We start from the raw sequence: 20,456 nt of genomic DNA on the forward strand, positions 1-20,456 counted from the left end.
GCATCTTTAGGATTCTCTATGTATAGTATCAGGTCATCTGCAAACAGTGACAGTTTTACTTCTTCTTTTCCAATATGTATTCCTTTTATTTCTTTTTCCTCTCTGATTGCTGTGGCTAGGACTTCCAAAAGTTTGTTGAATAATAGTGGTGAGAATGGACATCCTTGCCTTTTTCCTGATCTTACAGGAAATGCTTTCAGTTTTTCACCATTGAGAATGATGTTTGCTGTGGGTTTGTCATATATGGCCTTCATTATGTGGAGGTAGGTTCCCTCTATGCCCACTTTCTGGAGAGTTTTTATCATAAATGGTGTTGAATTTTGTCAAAAGCTTTTTCTGCATCTATTGAGATGACCATATGGTTTTTATTCTTCAATTTGTTAATATGGTGTATCACATTGATTGATTTGCGTATATTGAAGAATCCTTGCATCCCTGGGATAAATCCCCCTTGATCATAGTGTATGATCCTTTTAATGTGTTGTTGGATTCTGTTTGCTGGTATTTTGTTGAGGATTTTTGCATCTATATTCATGAGTGATATTGGTCTGTAATTTTCTTTTTTTTTGTAGTATCTTTGTCTGGTTTTGGTGTCAGGGTGATGGTGGCCTCAAAGAATGAGTTTGGCAGTGTTCCTTCCTCTCCAATTTTTTGGAAGAGGTTGAGAAGGATGGGTGTTAGCTCTTTTCTAAATGTTTGACAGAATTCACCTGTGAAGCCATCTGGTCCTGGAGTTTTGTTTGTTGGAAGATTTTTAATAACAGTTTCAATTTCATTACTTGTCTGTTCTGATCTTTATGATTTCTTTCCTTCTGCTAACTTTGGGGTATTTTTGTTCTTCTTTCTCTAGTTCCTTTAGGTGTAAGGTTAGATTGTTTATTTGAGATTTTTCTTGTTTCTGGAGTTAGCCTTGTAGAGCTAAAAACTTCCCTCTTAGAACTGCTTTTGCTGCATCCCATAGGATTTGGATTGCTGTGTTTGCACTGCCATTTATCTCCAGGTATTTTTTGATTTCCCCCTTGATTTCTTCAGTGATCTCTTGGTTATTTGGTAACGTATTTTTTAGCCTCCATGTTTTTGTGTTTTTTACATTTGTTTCCCTGTAATTCATTTCTATTCTCATAGCGTTGTGGTCAGAAAAGATGCTTGGTATATTTCAATTTTCTTAAATTTACTGAGGCTTGATTTGTGACCCAAGATGTGATCAATCCTGGAGAATGTTCTTTGCGCACTTGAGAATAAAGTGTAATCTGCTGTTTTTGGATGGAATGTCCTATAAATATCAATCAAATCTATCTGGTCTATTGTGTCATTTAAAGCTTGTGTTTCCTTATTTATTTTCATTTGGGATGATCTGTCCATTGGCGTGAGGTGTTAAAGTCCCCCACTATTATTGTCTTACTGTGGATTTCCTCTTTTATAGCTGTTAGCAGTTGCCTTATGTATTGTGGTGCTCCTATGTTGGGTGCACATATATTTATAATTGTTATATCTTCTTCTTGGATTGATCCATTGATTATTATGTAGCGGCCTTCCTTGTCTCTTGTAACATTCTTTATTTTAAAGTCTATTTTATCTGATATAAGTATTGCTACTCCAGCTTTCTTTTGATTTCCATTTTCATGGAATATCTTTTTCCATCCCCTCACTTTCAGTCTGAATATGTCCCTAGGTCTGAAGTGGGTCTCTTGTAGACAGCATATATATGGGTCTTGTTTCTGTATCCATTCAGCAAGCCTGTGTCTTTTGGTTGGAGCATTTAATCCATTCACGTCTAAGGTAATTATCTATATGTATGTTCCTATGACCATTTTCTTAATTGTTTTGGGTTTGTTTTTGTAAGTCCTTTTCTTCTCTTGTGTTTCCCACTTAGAGAAATTGCTTTTGCATTTGTTGTAGAGCTGGTTTGATGGTTCTGAATTCTCTTAGCTTTTGCTTGTCTGTAAACCTTTTGATTTCTCCATGGAATCTGAATGACATCCTTGCCAGGTAGAATAATCTGGTTATAGGTTCTTTCCTTTCATCATTTTAAGTATATCATGCCACTCCCTTCTGGCTTGTAGAGTTTCTGCTGAGAAATCAGCTGTTAACCTTATGGGAGTTCACTTGTATGTTACTTGTCACTTTTCCCTTGCTGCTTTCTATAATTTTTCTTTGTCTTCAATTTTTGCCAATTTGATTACTGTGTCTCAGTGTGTTTCTCCTTGGATTCATCCTGTATGGGACTCTCTGTGCTTCCTGGACTAGGTGGCTATTTCCTTTCCCATGTTAGGGAAGTTTTCGACTATAATCTCTTCAAATATTTTCCGTAGTCCTTTCTCTCTCTCTTCTCCTTCTGGGATCCCTATAATGCAAATGTTGTTGTACTTAATGTTGTCCCAGAGGTCTCTCAGGCTGTGTTCATTTCTTTTCATTCTTTTTTCTTTATTCTGTTCTGCAGCAGTGCACTCCACCATTTTGTATTCCAGGTCACTTATCTGTTCTTCTGCCTCAGTTATTCTGCTATTGATTCCTTCTAGTGTAGTTTCCATTTCAGTTATTGTATTGTTCATCTCTGTTTGTTTGTTCTTTAATTCTTCTAGGTCTTTGTTAAACATTTCTTGCATCTTCTCGATCTTTGCCTCCATTCTTTTCCCGAGGTCCTGGATCATCTTCACTATCATTATTCTGAATTCTTTTTCTGGAAGGTTGCCTACGTCCACTTCATTTAGTTGTTTTTCTGGGGTTTTATCTTGTTCCTTTATCTGGTACATAGCCCTCTGCATTTTCATCTTGTCTATCTTTCTGTGAATGTAGTTTTTGTTCCACAGGCTGCAGGATTGTAGTTCTTCTTGCTTCTGCTGTCTGCTCTCTAGTGGGTGAGGCTATCTAAGAGGCTTGTGCAAGTTTCCTGATGGGAGGGACTGATGGTGGGTAGAGCTGGCTGTTTCTTTGGTGGGCAGAGCTCAGTAAAACTTTAAGCCACTTGTCTGCTGATTAGTGGGGCTGGGTTCCCTGCCTGTTGCTCATCTGGCCTGAGGTGACCCAACACTGGACCCTATGCAGGCTCTTTGGTGGGGCTAATGACGGACCCTGGGAGGTCTCACACCAAGGAGTACTTCCCAGAACTTCTGCCGCCAGTGTCCTTGTCATCACGGTGACACAGTCACCCCCCCGCCTCTCCAGGAGACCCTCCAACACTAGCAGGTAGGTCTGGTTCAGTTTCCTATCATGTCATTGCTCCTTCCCCTGCATCGGGATGAGCACACTACTTTGTGTGTGCCCTCCAAGAGTGGAGTCTCTGTTTCCCCCAGTCCTGTCGAAGTCCTGCAATCAAATCCCACTAGCCTTCAAAGTCTGATTCTGTAGATATTCCTCCTCCCATTGCTGGACCCTCAGGTTGGGAAGCCTGATGTGGGGCTTAGAATCTTCACTCCGGTGGGTGGACTTCTGTGGTATAATTGTGCTCCAGTTTGTGACTCACCCACCCAGTGGTTATGGGATTTGACTTTATTGTGATTGTGCCCCTCGTACTCTCACTGCAGCTTCTCCTTTCTCTTTGATGTGGGGTATCTTTTTTGGTGAGTTCCAGTGTCTTCCTGTCGATGACTGTCCAGCAGCTAGTTGTGATTCTAGTGTTCTCACAAGAGGGAGTGAGAGCACGTCCTTCTACTCCACCATCTTGGTTCAGGGCCCCCTTTCCTCATCTTGAATGCTACTGAATAGAGCAAGTCTATGAAATCATAAGGGAAACACAAGGAATACAGAGCACCAACTTCAAACTTGACTCTATTTCCAGTTAGATAAATATTATGTTAAAACCAAGTTTTTGTGCAAATATCACACCACTGGGGAGACAAGCAGTCCTAAAGAGGGTGTCCAAGAACTCTGCCTAAGAGAAACAAGAGGAGAGGGGAGAATTCACTTTTACTTGACAATTTTTACTTTACAAAGATCACCTGTGTGCAACTTCTATTTGTCAGTCTTAGCAGAAGTTCATAACTTTTCAGTGAAATTCTACAGAGAATATCACATCAAGTTCTGGCAAAAACTGTTGACCCAGGCAAATACTGCTGCATTTTTATTATTTACTCTTTTGCTCAGAGATGGGAATTTATTTTGGTTTTCCTTTGTTCTTTGAGTTATCGCTATTCCCATGGTGGGGCGGTATTTTATTCTGTGCATAAGACTTTGTTAGAGAATTTCACCCTTTCCTTTAAAGGAAGCACAGAAGACAGCATATACAAAGTGCATACTGCATCTGCATATATGAATACATTAGCCTAGTGAGTTTTAAATAAATAAATTAAAACTTTACTCATTACAACACAGAGGGGGGTGAACAGCTGGGAGTTTGAAGGAGTGTTTAAAGACAATTTCATGAGCTTTACATCTGTATTCTAAGCTAAGATATAATCAGACTGAAAAAGTAAAGGAAGGCAGGAGGGAGGGAGAAAGAACAGAGCAGGAGTAGGTCAGAGGGAGAGACAATGACTATTACCCCAGGGGGTGGAGAAAAAACAAAGAGACAATTGGAAGGGATAGAAAACGTGGGGAGCTGGGGGAAAGATACCTCCTGGGAGAGAAAGTAGGATCACTACACTGTGACTGCATACAAAATATAAAGCAATTTTGGGAGGTAACATCTACACATTTTAATCTAGTTTTCTCCAGAGTAACAGGTTAACCAATAACTAGGGAGGAAGATGATGAAGGGCTAAACTACACAGACACTGGGGGAGGGACAGAAAGGTTGAGTTCCTGCTCAGGAGACGACCTACAAAAAAAGAGTGTTTCTCCAGAAGGTCCCTGCTAAGGTCTGAGGCTGGTATTGACCAGGTGAGAGTAGGAGTAAGATACCTGGTATTGGTGAAGCCATTCCTTCATGATCTTCAGCCACTATAATTTAGTTGCCCCTCTATAATGCAGAAATGATGATATTAGCCATCTTAGGTCCAATATAATTTATAAAATGTATTTACAGGATTTAGAGGAGACAGGTGGACAGTAATTATTGTTGTTATTATCATCATCATCATCATCATCATCATCATCATCAGTAATGAAAAAGTTGCCTAGGACTCTAAGTAATGCTTCAATGGTAAGAAATGTGAACCATCAGGTAAAATAATAACTATTAATAGTTAATAAAATATTAGATGGGTGATATAGTATTCTCTATTTCAAAAATTCTCTAATTCAAATATTAGCATACAGCCCGAGAGAGTGGGTATATATACAGTAATAAAATGCTTATAAACATTTGTATCTATATGGCTATAGAGAGAACAAGATACAGATTTATTCTTAGAATAATATAATTACATAAGAGAAATGGTCATCAATCCTGCCTTCTTTTCCTTCCTTACCTACAAAGGAGGTTGTGACCGGCCCCCTTCTTAGTCAGCTTCACACCAAAATTAAACAATATCACTTTTGACCTTTCCTCCACAGTTTTATGCATGATAGGCCAGATTTTGGCATTCTCTCCTTCTCTCTCACTCCCATTGTTCTCTTCCCTCTTTATTCATACTATGTAATTCAGGATCCACCGGAGTCTATGAAGTAGACGGAAGTACATCACTTGTATTGGGACTCAGTGGTAAAGGGGGAAGAAGGTTATGCCCATTTTATTATTATTACACTCTGATTACAGGCCAGTCACTGTGCTAAGTATTTTACATCTAATTTCTCAGAGAATTAAACAATTTCTTTTATTTCATACATTTAGTAACTACACTTAGAGAAAGGTTTTGAGCCCAGATTTATCTCAGTCCCAGGATCATGGTGCTTTCCACTATAGGTTGTACCAAGGAAATAGCTTCTGATATTTTAACATTATGGTTCATTGAGAAGAATAGTGTATTTTGCCCAGATTTCTCACTTAAATCTGGATTTAAGTTCAAGATTTAAAATCAAGATTATAAGCTCCTTAAACCATGGACTAAACCACAAATAACTTTGTCTGCCCAACATTTATCACCACATAGCATGTAACAGATGTTTAGTAAATAACCAAATAAGTGAATAAATTAGTAAAGAATGTGTAAGTATTTTCAAAGAAATAAAAAGTTCTAACTTTAAGAAAATAATCTCTTCTCAAAATTTATTTGCTGCTGTATCAAAAGTCTATAGGGGATTATTAGACAACCTACTAAAAACCACCATCTCCAGTGGGAAAATAGTTGACGAAGGCAATCAAAAACTTTTGTCCTAAACACCTCTAATAATAAAATTCCACGTCCATTTACATAAACAGAGTTTAGACTTGTTATGACGTAATAACAAGAAAACAATTATCAAGTCGAAATCAGAAAAAGTTATTATTATTGTGAGAAAAGTAAATCAAACCTTCTCAATTTAACCCTTGCTCTGAAAGTCATTAGCCATGTGAACTTGGGCAAAGGAATTAATCTTTTTGTTCACTGGTTTTCAAATCTGCCCAAGTAGAGACAGACTGGATGAGAACACAACTTTGACAGCCTGTGTGCGAATCTCTGACTGTGGAAGTAACGTATTTGCTCCAAGGGATTGCTATGTTAACCACTGGCCTAGCCTTCAAAGTTCCTTAGAAAAGAGTAATGTTTTCTTCTGTAGTATCTCAGGTTGATCTAAGTTGTTTGTTTTGACATTTATTTCCACACCAACAAGCAGAATACGTTTCTAGCTGTGTTAATTCCTTTCTGGTGTAGATGTCATCTAAGTGGAAGCACTATAGCTGAAACGAGGGAGTTTATATTGATTTTTGTTTCCTTTTACTTAACTAGTTCAAGCAACATATGCATTACAGCCTTCATACCTTTCAAATAATATATATGACATCATGCTTCCCTCAGGCACTCTTATTCCAGGCAACTGCCTTCCCTTTTTGTATCAAAAGTATTTTCAAGATTTTGGTCTGGGACATAACCCTCTGATGGGGTGTGTGGTAATCACATAGTCAATACTATGGGTTTTTAATTTTGGCCCCCAGGGTGTTTGGTACAGACAGGCAGGAAATGAAAAGATGTTCTGCTCCCTACAGATGCTGATATGGGGCAAAACTGAAAATCGGTGAAGTGGTGAAGTCAGTGCACATCCTGACTCCTCAAGATCCCTCTCACAGCACAGAAGCTCTCCTTCGTCCTTCTCGCTTCCAGAGGGATCCAATATGACACCTCAGGTGAGTTAAAGTCAGAGGATTCATGCTCCCAGGGAGGTTTGCCCCTCATTCTTTTTCACTTATTGCAGTAGCTGCCCTTTGGAAGTGGAAGAGAGACGAGGCCTGGAGTTTGAGAAACTTGGACTCGGATTATGCCACTAATTATCTGTGTGTCCTTGGTCAGTGCAGTCAATTTGTCTTTAAGATCAAGTATAGGTTTATAATCCCGTGAATCATGTCTGAGGGAAGTTGGCTCCAGTAACCCTGACTTCCTAACAGCAAGACAGGCTCTCTCAGGAGGTAGTAACACTTGTGTAAGTTTTGTTTCTCAGAAGACTTATTTTTTGTTGAGATATAATTCACACAGTATATAACTCACCCTCTTAAAATGTACAATTAAGTGATGCCCTGGTCTGAATGTTTGTGTCCCTCCAAATTCTGTGTTGAAAACTCATGCCTTATGTGATATGATGTGATGGTATTAGGAGGTGGGGTCTTTGACAGGTGATTTGGGCCTGAAGACAGAGCCCACGCAAATGGGATCAGTGACTTTATAAAATAGACTCCAGAGATCCCTTGCCTCTTCCACCATATGAGGACACAAAGAGAAGTGGGCAATCTGCGATTTGCAACAAGTCTTTGATCAGAAACTGATTAAGCTGCCATCTTGATCTTGGATTTCCAGCCTCCAGAACTATGAACTGCTGTTTACAAGCCACCCAGTCTGTGGTATTTTGTTAAAGCAGCCTGAACAGACTAAGACAAAGAATAGGGTAAGGTAGTTTTTAGTATACCCATAAGGTTGTTCAACCATCATCATCAGATAACTCCAGAATATTGTACCACCCTAAAAGAAAACACATATCCACTAAAAACCACACCCTAAACCCTCCTAAGTTCTGCTCTGGTTCACTCTGTCTTTATGGATTTACCTATTCTGGACATTTCACATAAATAGGTTCATAGAATATGTGGCTTTATTCACTTGGTATAATATTTTCAAGGTTTATCCATGTTGTAATATCAGTACTCCATTCCTTTTTATGGCTGAATAATATTCCACTGCATGGGCATATGGCATTTTGTTTATCCATTCATCAATTGATGGAAATTTGGGTTGTTCCCACTTTCTGGCTATTGTGAATAATCATGCTATGAATATTTGTGTATAAATTACTTCTGTTTTTGTTGATGCAATTTGCAAGCTCTCTGGAAATACTTTTTAAAAAATTCTCTGGGCTTCACTGCTTCATTGTTTTTGCTGGATATAAGACAGTGATTCTTTCCTCTATGAAGGCATCTTTGAGGCCCTGTGGTAGAAAACGGCACAGTACTTGGAATATGAAGACACAGATTTGAATACTGGCTCTGTTGATTTCTAGATGTTTGACCTTGAACAAGTTCCATAGCCTCTCACAGTCTAATTTCCAAGACTATAATTTTAGAGAGGATTAGTGGTGCCTGACCTCCAGGGTTCTTAAGAAGGTTAAACAAGAAGGGAATGGAAAAGCACATAGTAGATCCACAAAAGATGTTAGTTAAATTTATTCTTTCATTTACATCCTATTTATTGACTGCCTGCTCTGTGCCATGTACTATCCCATATGCCTCTTAAAACCAATGAATAAAACAAATATTCCTACCTCTATAAAGTTTAAAATCTGCAAGGGGAAGCATTTACCCTATTCTTTGAATCAGCAACTTAGTGAATTTACATTTTGTACCTCTCCCATCTACACTTATCCCCAGTCAACTTCCCTTTGGGGCTACTAGCCAGGGTTTCAACTTCTACAAAGACAAGAAAAGGAGGGAATTATTCTCAGGTACAGTTATAGGTTAAGAATTAGTAGGTTAGTTCCTCTATCTTCAATGGCACTGCTATCCAACAGAAATATAATGTGAGGCACATATGTAGTTTTAAATTTTCTAGTACCTATATGAAAAGAAAGTAAAAACAAACTGGCAAAATAAATGTTTTATTTAACCCAACATATTCATTTCAACATAATTGATATAAAAATTACCAATGAGGTATTTTATATTCCTTCTTTGTAGTAGGTTTCCCACATCCAAGGGCAGAAGTGCCCACACAGAAAAGAAAGCAATGTGAGGATGGACACAGACACGAGAGTGATGTATCTAATATGAGTCAAAGAAGGCCAAAGACTGCTGCCACAGCCAGAAGGTAGAAAGGAGCAAGGAAGAATTCTTCCCTAGAGTCTTCAGAGGGAGCATGACCCTGCCAACATCTGATTTCAGACTTCTAGCCTAAGAAGAGTGAGAGAATACATTTCTGTTGTTTTAACCCACTCACGTTAGCAGTAATCTGTTACAACAACCCTAGGAAACTACAACAGATTCTGGTAACTCAATTTGGATTGGCCACATTTCAAGGGCGCAACAGCCACATATGGCTAATTTGAGCACAATTTTAAAGTCTGTAGAGGAGAAGTCCTCTGTGGTCATTTTCCAAAACCTTGCTTTAGAAATGAGAACCTTTGAGATAAGTCTTAATTGAGATCTGAAGGGGTGAGCCCTCTGCCTTAGAATCATTTCTTTCTGAAACAAAATAATCTGTTACCTTTCTTAAGGCAAAGGATTCTTGATTACTCCAAAAAGACAAAACATCCCAGCAATCCACTAGGGGTTTTGCAAAATAAGAAAACTATTTTTCTTTTATCTCTCTAAGCACAGAACTCACACCTTATTGTTCACCAAAATGATCAGTAATTGTACTCTAGCTGTAGGCTCAGGAGACATTCCTCCTTTATTTTCTGCTCTCCAAAGATGCTGCAATGTAATTCTATTTCCCTTTAAAATTAAGGAATAACATCTTTTTTTGCGTTCATTACATCACAAAACAGAGAAAGAGCACAGGCCAATATCATACCTGTTAGTGGTTCACAGGCAAGGCAATAAGGCTCAGCAGAAAAATTAAATCATTTCAAAACTCAGGACACCTCTTCAACATAAAAAGCCCTTCCTTTGTATCATCAGGTATTCAATAAGTTGCCCTGAAAGCCAGACTGACTTGAGTAAAAAGGCAGCACATGTACCGGGGGAAGAGTAAACCACCGGGTTATGAATCAGAAAGCCTAGGTTCCAGCTGATGCCATTGATGTCAGGAATATAACCTTGAGCAGATCCCTGACCACTCAGATTCTCATACGTAAAATTGGAATAATGACAATTTTTGCCTGACTTGCCTCTCAAGACCGTTTACCATGACTCTCAAGATTTTGGAAGTATCAGTCTCCTGGAGGGGGAACGTGAACTCACCTCCAGAGATTATGATTCTGTAGGTCTGGCCCGGGACCCAGGAACCTGCATTTCTGATAAGTTACCAGCTGATACTGCTCATCCACGGACTACATTTTGAGAACCACTGGTTTGTAGTATTTTACAAGATGGTAAGCCCCATGAGGACAGGTACTATGTGTCAATAGATATCACAGCGTAACTGTTAGAGGCCCTGGCTTTTGAGCTGGACAGACCTGTATGAGCAGGACCTGTATGAGCTCTAATTCCTTGGGCATGTCATGTAACCCCTTATCTAGAAAATGGGTTGTTCTGAGGTTACATGGGATACTGCACTAAAGAATGTGATACTACATCTGGCAGAGAAATGTTCAATAGACGCTTACTCTTAAGGTTATTATTGTGCCTGTCTCTAGCTCTAACAGATTCGTTAAACAGACTGTTCAGCAAATATTTTACAGACTAACAAGTGCTAAACAAATTAAGGGCATTACTAGGGTGGTGTGGGGCTACATCCTCATCAAACTCTGTTCTTGCTACAGATGAAATACATGGTTAACATCACCAATGGGAGTTTGGGAGGAGAGAAGAATGGAAAGGAGTCTGCTCAAGCTCACTCCATCCCATGCATTAGGGTCTTCTATGTGCTCCTTTCTTTATCGTACTTGTTTTGTGTTCTTTTAGCAAAATGCATTTAAAAAATCTTCCGTCACTTTGAACCACCAGAGCCTTCTCGTTTTAGAACCCCTAACTCTGCAACTTGATAAATTTCTAGGAGGCCCATCAGAGACACCTCCCCAGCTTTTTCCCAGTGCCAGACCCCCAGATAGTTGGCTCCACTGGCACCTGTCCCAGGGGCCTCGCTGCCAGGAGGCAGACCCTAAAAGTTGTGGCTGCTAAACATGCATATGGATGCCGCCTGGCTTGTTGCTGCTGGTGGTGATGATGGTGATGATGATGATGATGGTGATATTAACAGCAACTAACACTTAGTTCATGTTACTAAGCCAGACATCTTCCTAAGTGCTCTACACATGTAAATAAGTTTAATCAATTTAGGTATTTATTTTTCAGAGAAGCTTACCATTATTATTATATCCCTATTTTATAGATGAGGTCACATCTATAAAGGTGGGGGAAGGGCGACAAAGGTGCTAGGAACTCTGCTTCAACCACTGAAGAAGAGCGAGGCACCCGTGTGCTAAGAAGCTGATAGTGGTGGCGGCAGCAGCAGCGCAAAGAGGACAGAGATGATCTTTCACTTAGAACTAAACTACATTCTTAGAGAGAAGCACAATCCTAGCACTGGCAGGTCCTCTAAAATGGGCTAAATGACTCAGTGAATGGCAGTGCACACTCAGTGTTGCTTGCAAGGATCAGACACTGCAGTAAGTACAAAGAACATATACATGATCGCAATCCCCATAAACACCCCAATAAACACTTATTTTGTCCATTTTATACGTGGGGGAAAAAAAAGCAACCCAAGACTTAGGGGGAGAAAATAGCTTCATCACACAGCTGATAAGTGGCAGATCTGTCTATTTCATTTCAAAACCCATGCTCTTAACTTCCAGGTCCACTTCATCTCCAGGTGGTGTTTCTGGTGTGGTAGGAGATGCCACGGCTATTCCTTCACCTGCCCTCAACCTCTGAGGCAGTATCATTGATCCCACGTTTCAACCAAGCATTATCACATTAGCTGATATTAAATTCATACAATGCTTGGATTTTTCACTTGTCTGTTTTTCTCCCCTCTTCCTAATTTATTTCATTCAACAGAGTTCAATCTTTTTTTTTTTTTTTCTTTTTCCCCAGTACGCGGGCCTCTCACTGTTGTGGCCTCTCCCGTTGCAGAGCACAGGCTCCGGACGCACAGGCTCAGCGGCCACGGCTCACGGGCCCAGCCGCTCCGCGGCATGTGGGATCTTCCCGGACCGGGGCGCGAACCCGTGTCCCCTGCAACGGCAGGCGGACTCTCAACCACTGCGCCACCAGGGAAGCCCTTTTTTTTTTTTAATACAACATGTCCCAGACTCTATCAGCAAGGGAGTTTTATTTATCGTTAAGACAACCAGCCTGGCTGAGCATGTCTAATGAAGCTATTAATGACTTTGCTTCAGGAGAGGTCTTAAATTGAATATTTCTAATAACTTTTGGTTTGTATCACTGCTACTATATGTCCATGCCGGTGGGGATATAAAATTGCTGCCTGTTTCTCTATTTACCTCAACATCTTTATTACTGATTAATATTTTCCCACCATGAATTGTATTTAAGTACTTAAATTGATATTCAAAAGGAGTTTTCCATTTGCTGTTTATTATTTTTTGGGTATACTTCTCCCTATTCTTTTCCTGAATTTTCTTCACTGGAGTCACTGCTTTTTAATCTAGTTATTAGCTTTCTTCTTGCTAAATCTTTCTACTACCTTGGCTTCATTTCATGGCCATGGTTTTGAGACAGCACAGAGAAATAGGAAATCCATTCTTTGGCTGCAGTCAGCATGACTGTAAATGCACTGGCCAGCCAGTTTCTTAGAAAGAGAAACAATAAAATAAAAATTCAGTACAGAACTAGGCATTGCAGTAACTGCGTGAAAACTGACATTTACTCATCTCTCTTTTTATCTTAATTGAACACTTGTTACTTTTGCAAAAACAGGCAGTACTAGGTTTAATATCTGTGTGGAATTGTGAATTATTTGAGAGTTGTCTGTTCTTCTATTTATTCTAGGGAAACATATGAGAGTCTTGAGAAGTGAAATACTGTTCCTGGCTGCTGTGCTGTGAGGCCAAGCTTTGAAACTCACTTCTGTGTTCTGTGCATCCTGGTGGGGCTGTATGGGCATGATGGTGGGGCGTGGGGGGATGTTTTAGGGCAGGTCCTGAGCTTTGCAGGAATGTTTGATTAAGGGGTAACTCGATAAGATTGTGCTTATCGAGTTCTACTATCAATATCAACAAATACTGGAGGTTCCTACTGTACATGTGTGTCCTCTGACCCTAGAATAAGCCAAAACCGTCTACGGCCTACGTTAGTCTTAGTGATAAGACACTTCCTAAGCCTAAAATGCCTTCTGAGGACCACTGGGCAGTGTCTCCACATGCTCTGACTGCAGGTGGTGGCCCCTGGTTTGCATTTCTTACTGTCATAGATTCAAGCTACACCCCTGTGATTAACTATTCAAGCCAGGCCTCCTCCTTGCTCCAATTTTGAGAACGCTCACTAATCCCAGAATACGCCTCACGTGAATGACACAGGACACTTTCTGCCCTGCCCACCCCAGATGCAGCTGTAACAGCAGCAGAAATTTTGTGAACAGATCAACAAAATGCTTACATTTGGAGAGGATGCACTTTCTCAAAAAGAAATAACTGCTGAAGTTGGTAAACTGCACCACAGAGATGGGAATAAATTTAGCCTCTCTGAAACCAACATCAATTGAGACTACATCATACATTTTTTTCACCCATTCACAGAGGGTTTTTAAATGTCTTCACACCTCTTGTTCCATATGAACATATGGACCAGCCATTTTATTCTTTTTCTCAAATCTGCCAATGTGAACAGAATCAGTAACACAAAGTAAGGCATAGGATCTGTGGGAAATTTCATATTAGATGAATACAGTTTCAGGCTTAGCTGTAACCCTTCAGCATATATAGTTGCCTTTCAAATCACGTGTTTAGCTAGAACTATACATTCTTAGAGTTCGAAAGAACTTCAGGGACCATCTGTTGAACACCCTCATTGTACAGAGGTGTAAACTGAATCCCAGAGAGGCAAAAACGACTTTCTCAGCAACTGGCTAATAATAAATCTAGTAAATAGTAAAGCAAGTAAAAGACTAAAACTACCTGGTTGCAAGACCTAGATAATACTTCCAGGCATATCTATGTAGAGGCAGGCAGGCACGCATGTACTCACATAAGTACTTACACGCATGTACACATATGGATCCACATCACAGTCAACACCTCAATAATCTCTGTCAAAACCATGTTTTCTGTCTGGTTTCCTCCTGATTACTGATATGACCAATACTGGGCTGCTTTTCTGCTACTAATTGGTGTGTGCATGTTTTTGGTTTGGATTCCCCCAAAAGCAGAGCCTGAGACAAGGACCTGGAAACAGTTTATTTGGAAGATAATTCCAGGAAGTAGGAGTGAGAAGGAGAAGGTAGAAGAGGGTACCGTGGGCAACGGGGCTTCAGTCTTGCTGGGGACCTCAAAGGAACCGTGTAGAATGTGCCTAGGTGTTCTCCTTCTAAATGGCAGGCCATGAGACCTTTATCTACTGATTCTCATGCCCCATTGTGTGAGGACTGCACTGAAGAAGAGAGTTAGTTTCTCATAGTTCCCCTTGCTTGTGACTTTAGAGAAAGACTTGAGAAACAAAAATACAGAACAGGGACAGTCAAACAGCTGTGGTTGAAAGCAGAAACGGGCGAGAGATTTGGGAGATTGGGATTGACATATATACACTAATATGTATAAAATGGATAACTAATAAGAACCTGCTGTATAAAAAAATAAAAACAAAACAAACAAAAGAAATGGGCGAGGGGGTGCTGCACCAAGAACAACTGATACACAGTTCAAGGCACAATAACCACTTTTAATACTTCATATATTTCTATCTAATTTAAACAACACAGTTGTATGTATTAGCCTCAGAGGTGGCTGGTTCACTGCCTTACCATGAAAAGGACTACAGCATGCCCTGTGTCCAGAGTACAGCTTGAAACTGGAGACTGGGTCTCTCTCTCCTTTCTGGTCAGTAGGCAGCATTTGTTCATTTGACATATGTTTATTTATTTAGTGAATGGCACTATGTTCTAGGCATTTTGAAGATGCTGGGCATACAGCAGTGAACTAAAAAGATAGAAATGCCTGCCTTAACAAAGCTTCAGTCTGGTCAGGAAAGACATTTAGCATAAAGACAAAACTTATAGTTATTCATATATTGATAAGAACTCTGAAGAAAAGTAAAATAAGAAGACGGGTATAAAATGTTGGTGAAAAGAATTATTGCTATTTTATTTTATTTTATTTATTTACTGTGGTCAATAAAAGCCTCACCAATTAGGTGGCATTTGAGCACAGATCCAAAGAAGGCTAGAGGGCAACTGATGGGAACATACAGGGCAACAGCATTATTGGAAAAAGTCAGTAGAAAGATCCTAAGGTCTACTTACTTGGCACTGTGCCTAGTAACAAATAAAAACTAAGTGCTTGAAACAGACTTCGCAATCTTGTGGGCTAGGAACAGCCTCTCCCCGGAAGACCACTTTGATTTGTTTCATACAGCCTTTTAATTTTTATTTTAAAATTAATTTGAGTTGTTGGTAATGTTAAATAATTAGGAGATTTAGTCATAAAAACTCTAAAAACTGGGAGACCTGGCATATAGGACCAGAGCGGCGCACTGGTTGGTACTTTAATGGGACACGTTTGGTCCAGTTTTCTGCAGTCACCAGCCCTCCCTCTTGTCAGCAGGAGTCACTATTCCTTTAAGAATGTTTCATTCATTTGTTAGCTTCCTTGCTCGTCTAGGTACTCGGGTTATGTGTTCCTTGTTACTGTGTTCTTCAGTAGTCTTTTCTGTTTTTTAATTACTGTCAGAGACTGACTCTAGCTTTGGTAAGAGAGAACATTTCCATTGTACCATACATTACTAATCAATTCCTTAAATAATTAGCAGACCTTTCAAGATGCATCCCTTGCAGGAGGAACCTGCCTATATATTTGGATCTTCTATCTTATTTAGGGAAAAAGATCAGGAAAAAGCATATTTGAGATTCACTAATTATGATAAACATAATAGACATAAATTATTTTCCTTGCCAAAAACGCACCAAGAAATATATGACTAAGGAAGTATAGAAAAGGAAAAGAACGAACAGTTAAAGAATTCTGTTCAAAATTCAGAGTGTCGCGTGCTATGTAAATTAATAAAATCAAGACAAACAGCAAGAAAACAAAAACATTAATTAAAGCTTGACTTTACTTACACTGAAGGAGGCATATGGTAAGGGAATATTAATGCCATGTAAACCAGTTCACAAAAAAGACTCACCAAAAAATCAATATACTGATTTCCTACAAAAAACTAAGTGAATAAAAAAAGACACAGATACACATCCTGGGTGAAAATTCCGAGTTTTTCAAAACACCACTGAGGAGATTAACGGCTTCCTTGATTTTCAACCCTTTAATTTCTGGTATCTACTCAGCACAGTGAGTTAAATAAACACATTGCTTTGGTCAAACACTGAGAAATCGATTCATTATGTTATGCTTTAGAGAATATGTTTCTCCCAGAGTCAGGAGAAATTAGAGACAGACTATCTCAGTTGAGGACTTTGGGGAGGGTCAAGGGTCATGAAAAGACTGGAGAAAAGGAAATGAGGCACAGAGCCTGAGGCACTGGCTTGGGGAGGGGGCAGAGATAAAGCTCCTGACTAGATGAGGGAGAAAAGTAAGAGTTCTAAAAGAGATAGCTAGATGCCAACAGGTCCATGATCAGGGAATGGCGAGGATGCTATGATCCTAACTAAGGCAAGAAGTTTAGGATTTGAAGGTAGGGCATTCTAAAGTTTGTAAGTGGATGGGGGTTTACATTTAGAAAAACGCAGGAAGAATGAAAACCAAAATTTAAAGAGTACATTTGCAACCGTTTACTGAACAAAACGACAAGACAGCCACAAGGCTGTATAGTGTGCTGGTCAAAACTATGGAATCTGGAGTTAGTCAGCTTTGGGTTGGAACCTTATTTTCTCTACCACCTCCTGGCTTGGTGACCTTGGGTGAGTTTCTTAACTTCTTAATGCTTCAGTAATAATCTTAATAATAAAAGCGACAAAAGTAAAATTAAGAGTAAATACTTCCTAGTGATCATGAGACAATGAAATAAAAGTACACGGAGTGCTTAGCACAGTGCCTGGCATGAGTAAGGGATCCATACATGTAAGCACTACCGTTACTATTTTTAATTACTCAACAATTGCACATAATCTGCTGTATCAAGCTGTCGGTCAATATAGCTATAGAACGCAGCCATTAGAGTTCTGAGTCTGTCTTGCTTAGGAGTATATTCACAGATACTAACACAGAGCTGTCTCCTTGTAAAATACTCAATAACATTATTGGAATGAAAGCATGAATCAAGGTCATGCTGATCCCAAAGTCATTTTTTTGTTTTATGTTGTAAAAACACAGATATATTCCAGGTGTCCCTCTTGGACTTGACACTCTGAATAACAAAGCAGGTGAACTAGACTCATTTCAAAAAGACCTGGAAAGACACCCACCATCCCAACCTGGAAACCAACTCTCAGTGCATGCTGGACTTAGGCAGCATCAACAATGAGTTATGTATGTCAGCTGGTAGGCCCCTATCTTCCAGAAAAGCAAGAAAGTAATAAATAGCACGTTTGAACTTTTTAAAGCCCTTGTCTAGCGGGTGACCATGAAAGTATGGTAAAAGCCTTGTGTCTATGCTTTTCGGCTCCTGCTAAGCTATAGGTGTATTGACATGAAAAAGAACGTATCAAAAGACGGAGTGATATCAACAAAGATATTGAAAGAGTCACCCAGATAAACTTCCATCCAATGACATCAAAGTAGGCAATACTCTGTATTATCAGTTTTATTGCCCAATATCTCTGTGCAATTGAGCACTGGAATCAGCAAAAATAACAACTTTCAAACAAAATAATGGCTCAAACAACTCTAAAAGGACCAGACAGACAGGTGAAACATCAATGTCTAGCTTTGGATACAACACCATGAAAAGAGGCACTAAAAGAGTATCAGGAGAGAGTATTCAGAAGTGTCAGCAAACGCAAGTCAGAGTAGCATGCACTCCTACGATTTTATCATTGCCATCTAAAGTGAAGGCCCCCTTTTGAATTAGTGTGAAATACAGTGGCATTTTTAAATCAAAAAGTTTTAAAATGACACTCTACCTGCAAGGCACAACATAAATGACTGCAGCACCAGCAGTTCCCATGGCAACCTCATCTTCAGTTTCTGAGGTCAAAGGAGTTTCAAGTCCAATAACAAGTGAATAAAATAGCTGTTTCTTTTAAGTTGTATTCAACCTTTAATCTGTGGGAGAGAAGAGACATTACAATGAGATTTGGGAATACTTTTCCTTGTGCTCTCTGAAAATTTATCTTTACTTGAGTACAAATAAAAATGACTTCTGGAAAACTACTTTTGAGGAAGAGAAAGCATGTTAAATTTTGAATATGAAGCAAATATGGCTCCTTTCTTTCTTCCCAATAATACTTGGGCAGAGACTGAAGCTGGTAGGTCCCTGTGGCTACTGAGTGCAGGTAAGAACAGCTTCTGATCAGATGTGAACCAACCCTTTCCAGTCCCTTAGTTTCCAGGCCCTGTTCTTATTTATTTTCCAATTAATAATACACCCAAAATAGTGAATACAGAAGAAATGCCAATGAACAAAACAGGGCTAGCACTGGTGGACTTTAAGGAGAAATTCTGAAGTCTTAGAATGGAGTTACATGTGTGAAAAATTATAACTACCCCATCAATTCAAACATTTTTTTTCCCCCAATGCTCCATGTTTCATCCCCAAAATGCAACAGAAATGTGCAGCTCCAGTGCCTACAGAGAAAAATCCTACTAACTATGAGTGGCTGTCTACTAGGTTCTTTTGGACAAATCCAGAGCATGAGTAAGAAGAGTCATTCTTCCGTTAGCCAGGAATCTTAAAATAGGAGAACTCCGTGGTGAAGAGAGGCTGCTTGTTCTGTGTACGATGTACAAAGCAGGTAAGTGGATGGGTGAAGCAGGAAGCATTCACGGGCTCTTGGGAGGGCAAGGGCACATCCTGTCTGAAGGGGCAGGTACCCCCCAGCTCATGCTGATGGCTAACATGTGGGGAATAGACCTAGGGTTGCAGGAACACTTACAACTTTTCAAAGAAAAGTTGAAAATATTACTGTATTTTGAAAATCTCCCAAGTTTTAAATGTTGGAAACCACTTCAAAGGATTCTTTTAAGACACTGAGGGAGGCAAACACCACCAAATTGCCTTCAGGTGCCACAGTTTTGCAACATGACCTCGGTAAGACAGAACTCACACTGTGCTCGGCTTGCTCTCATCCACTCAGCCCTTCTCCCATCCACTCAGCCCTTCTCCCATCCATCCCGTGAGCCAGCCATGGATTTATGCATCTATGGAGTGCCTTTTGCTTGCCAGACACCAGTGAGGCACCGGACCTGCCAAAATGGAGACCCCAGCTGTATGTAGCCGTAAGAATCTCCTACTCCAGTGGGGTCAGTTACCTGCAGTTTCATAAAACTGCAACACAACATGCCAGTTTGAAGGAAGGAGGACAGTTTCTGGACTTCATAAAGGAGATGAGCTCCTACTGGTGTTTGAAAGATCAGAATGATGCTTCTTCCTATTCATCATTTAAACCCAAGAAGGGAGAAATCTAGGAAAGCAGAAGACACATTCTGTTTACAGCTTGGGCAGTAACCAGTTGCCAGGTCCTGGTTATGTACCCCACCCCGTCTCTCTCCCAAGGTTGTTTCAAAAGAAACGTCCTGGTCAAGTACATGAAGCCTCTTTGAAAACCACACAGCACCATACGAATGCTAGATATGATTATTATTGTAGCCCTGATATTTTTTAAGCTGATGATAACCTGGGTCTTCTCCTCTCACTGCCACTTACCAGGAAAACACGGAGCGAACACAGGTTTACATGAGAACATGGATCGACATGGACTAACATGAGCTCCTCAATCAAGGGCTCTTGGCATTAACTGATGCCGCGTGGTCACTCAGATGCCCTTATGTTTACCATGAAGCTAACAGAAAGTGAAGAACCGTCATTAGAGAACTCGTCTTTCTTTTGCGCCCTTAAATAGCTCAGTTTCTGATAAAGCCAGACTAGATATGTTGTGAAGACAAAAGGGACTCTTAACTTCTGATGTGCTGATGTGGCTGAAAAGTGGGCCGTGTCTCTAACTGGATATGTTCAGATACTCTCCTGACATGCATGGTGATTAGGCTATTTTAGATAAACAGGATGTGCT

The 20,456-nt window shown here is 39.9% G+C and overlaps 1 protein-coding gene across 1 annotated transcript in view; it reads right to left on the minus strand.

The window, feature by feature from the left end:
• Nucleotides 1-18,371, minus strand: part of CNTN4 (contactin 4) — a 522,574-nt gene extending 504,203 nt beyond the window's left edge. The window contains exon 1 of the mRNA XM_055079827.1: nucleotides 18,351-18,371. Coding sequence (XP_054935802.1) covers nucleotides 18,351-18,366 — 16 coding nt within the window. The 5' untranslated portion in view covers nucleotides 18,367-18,371. The remainder of the gene's footprint in view (nucleotides 1-18,350) is intronic.
• Nucleotides 18,372-20,456: the final 2,085 nt, after the last annotated feature.

This window comes from Physeter macrocephalus, chromosome 18 (genome assembly GCF_002837175.3).
Source record: "Physeter macrocephalus isolate SW-GA chromosome 18, ASM283717v5, whole genome shotgun sequence".
NCBI lineage: Eukaryota > Metazoa > Chordata > Mammalia > Artiodactyla > Physeteridae > Physeter > Physeter macrocephalus.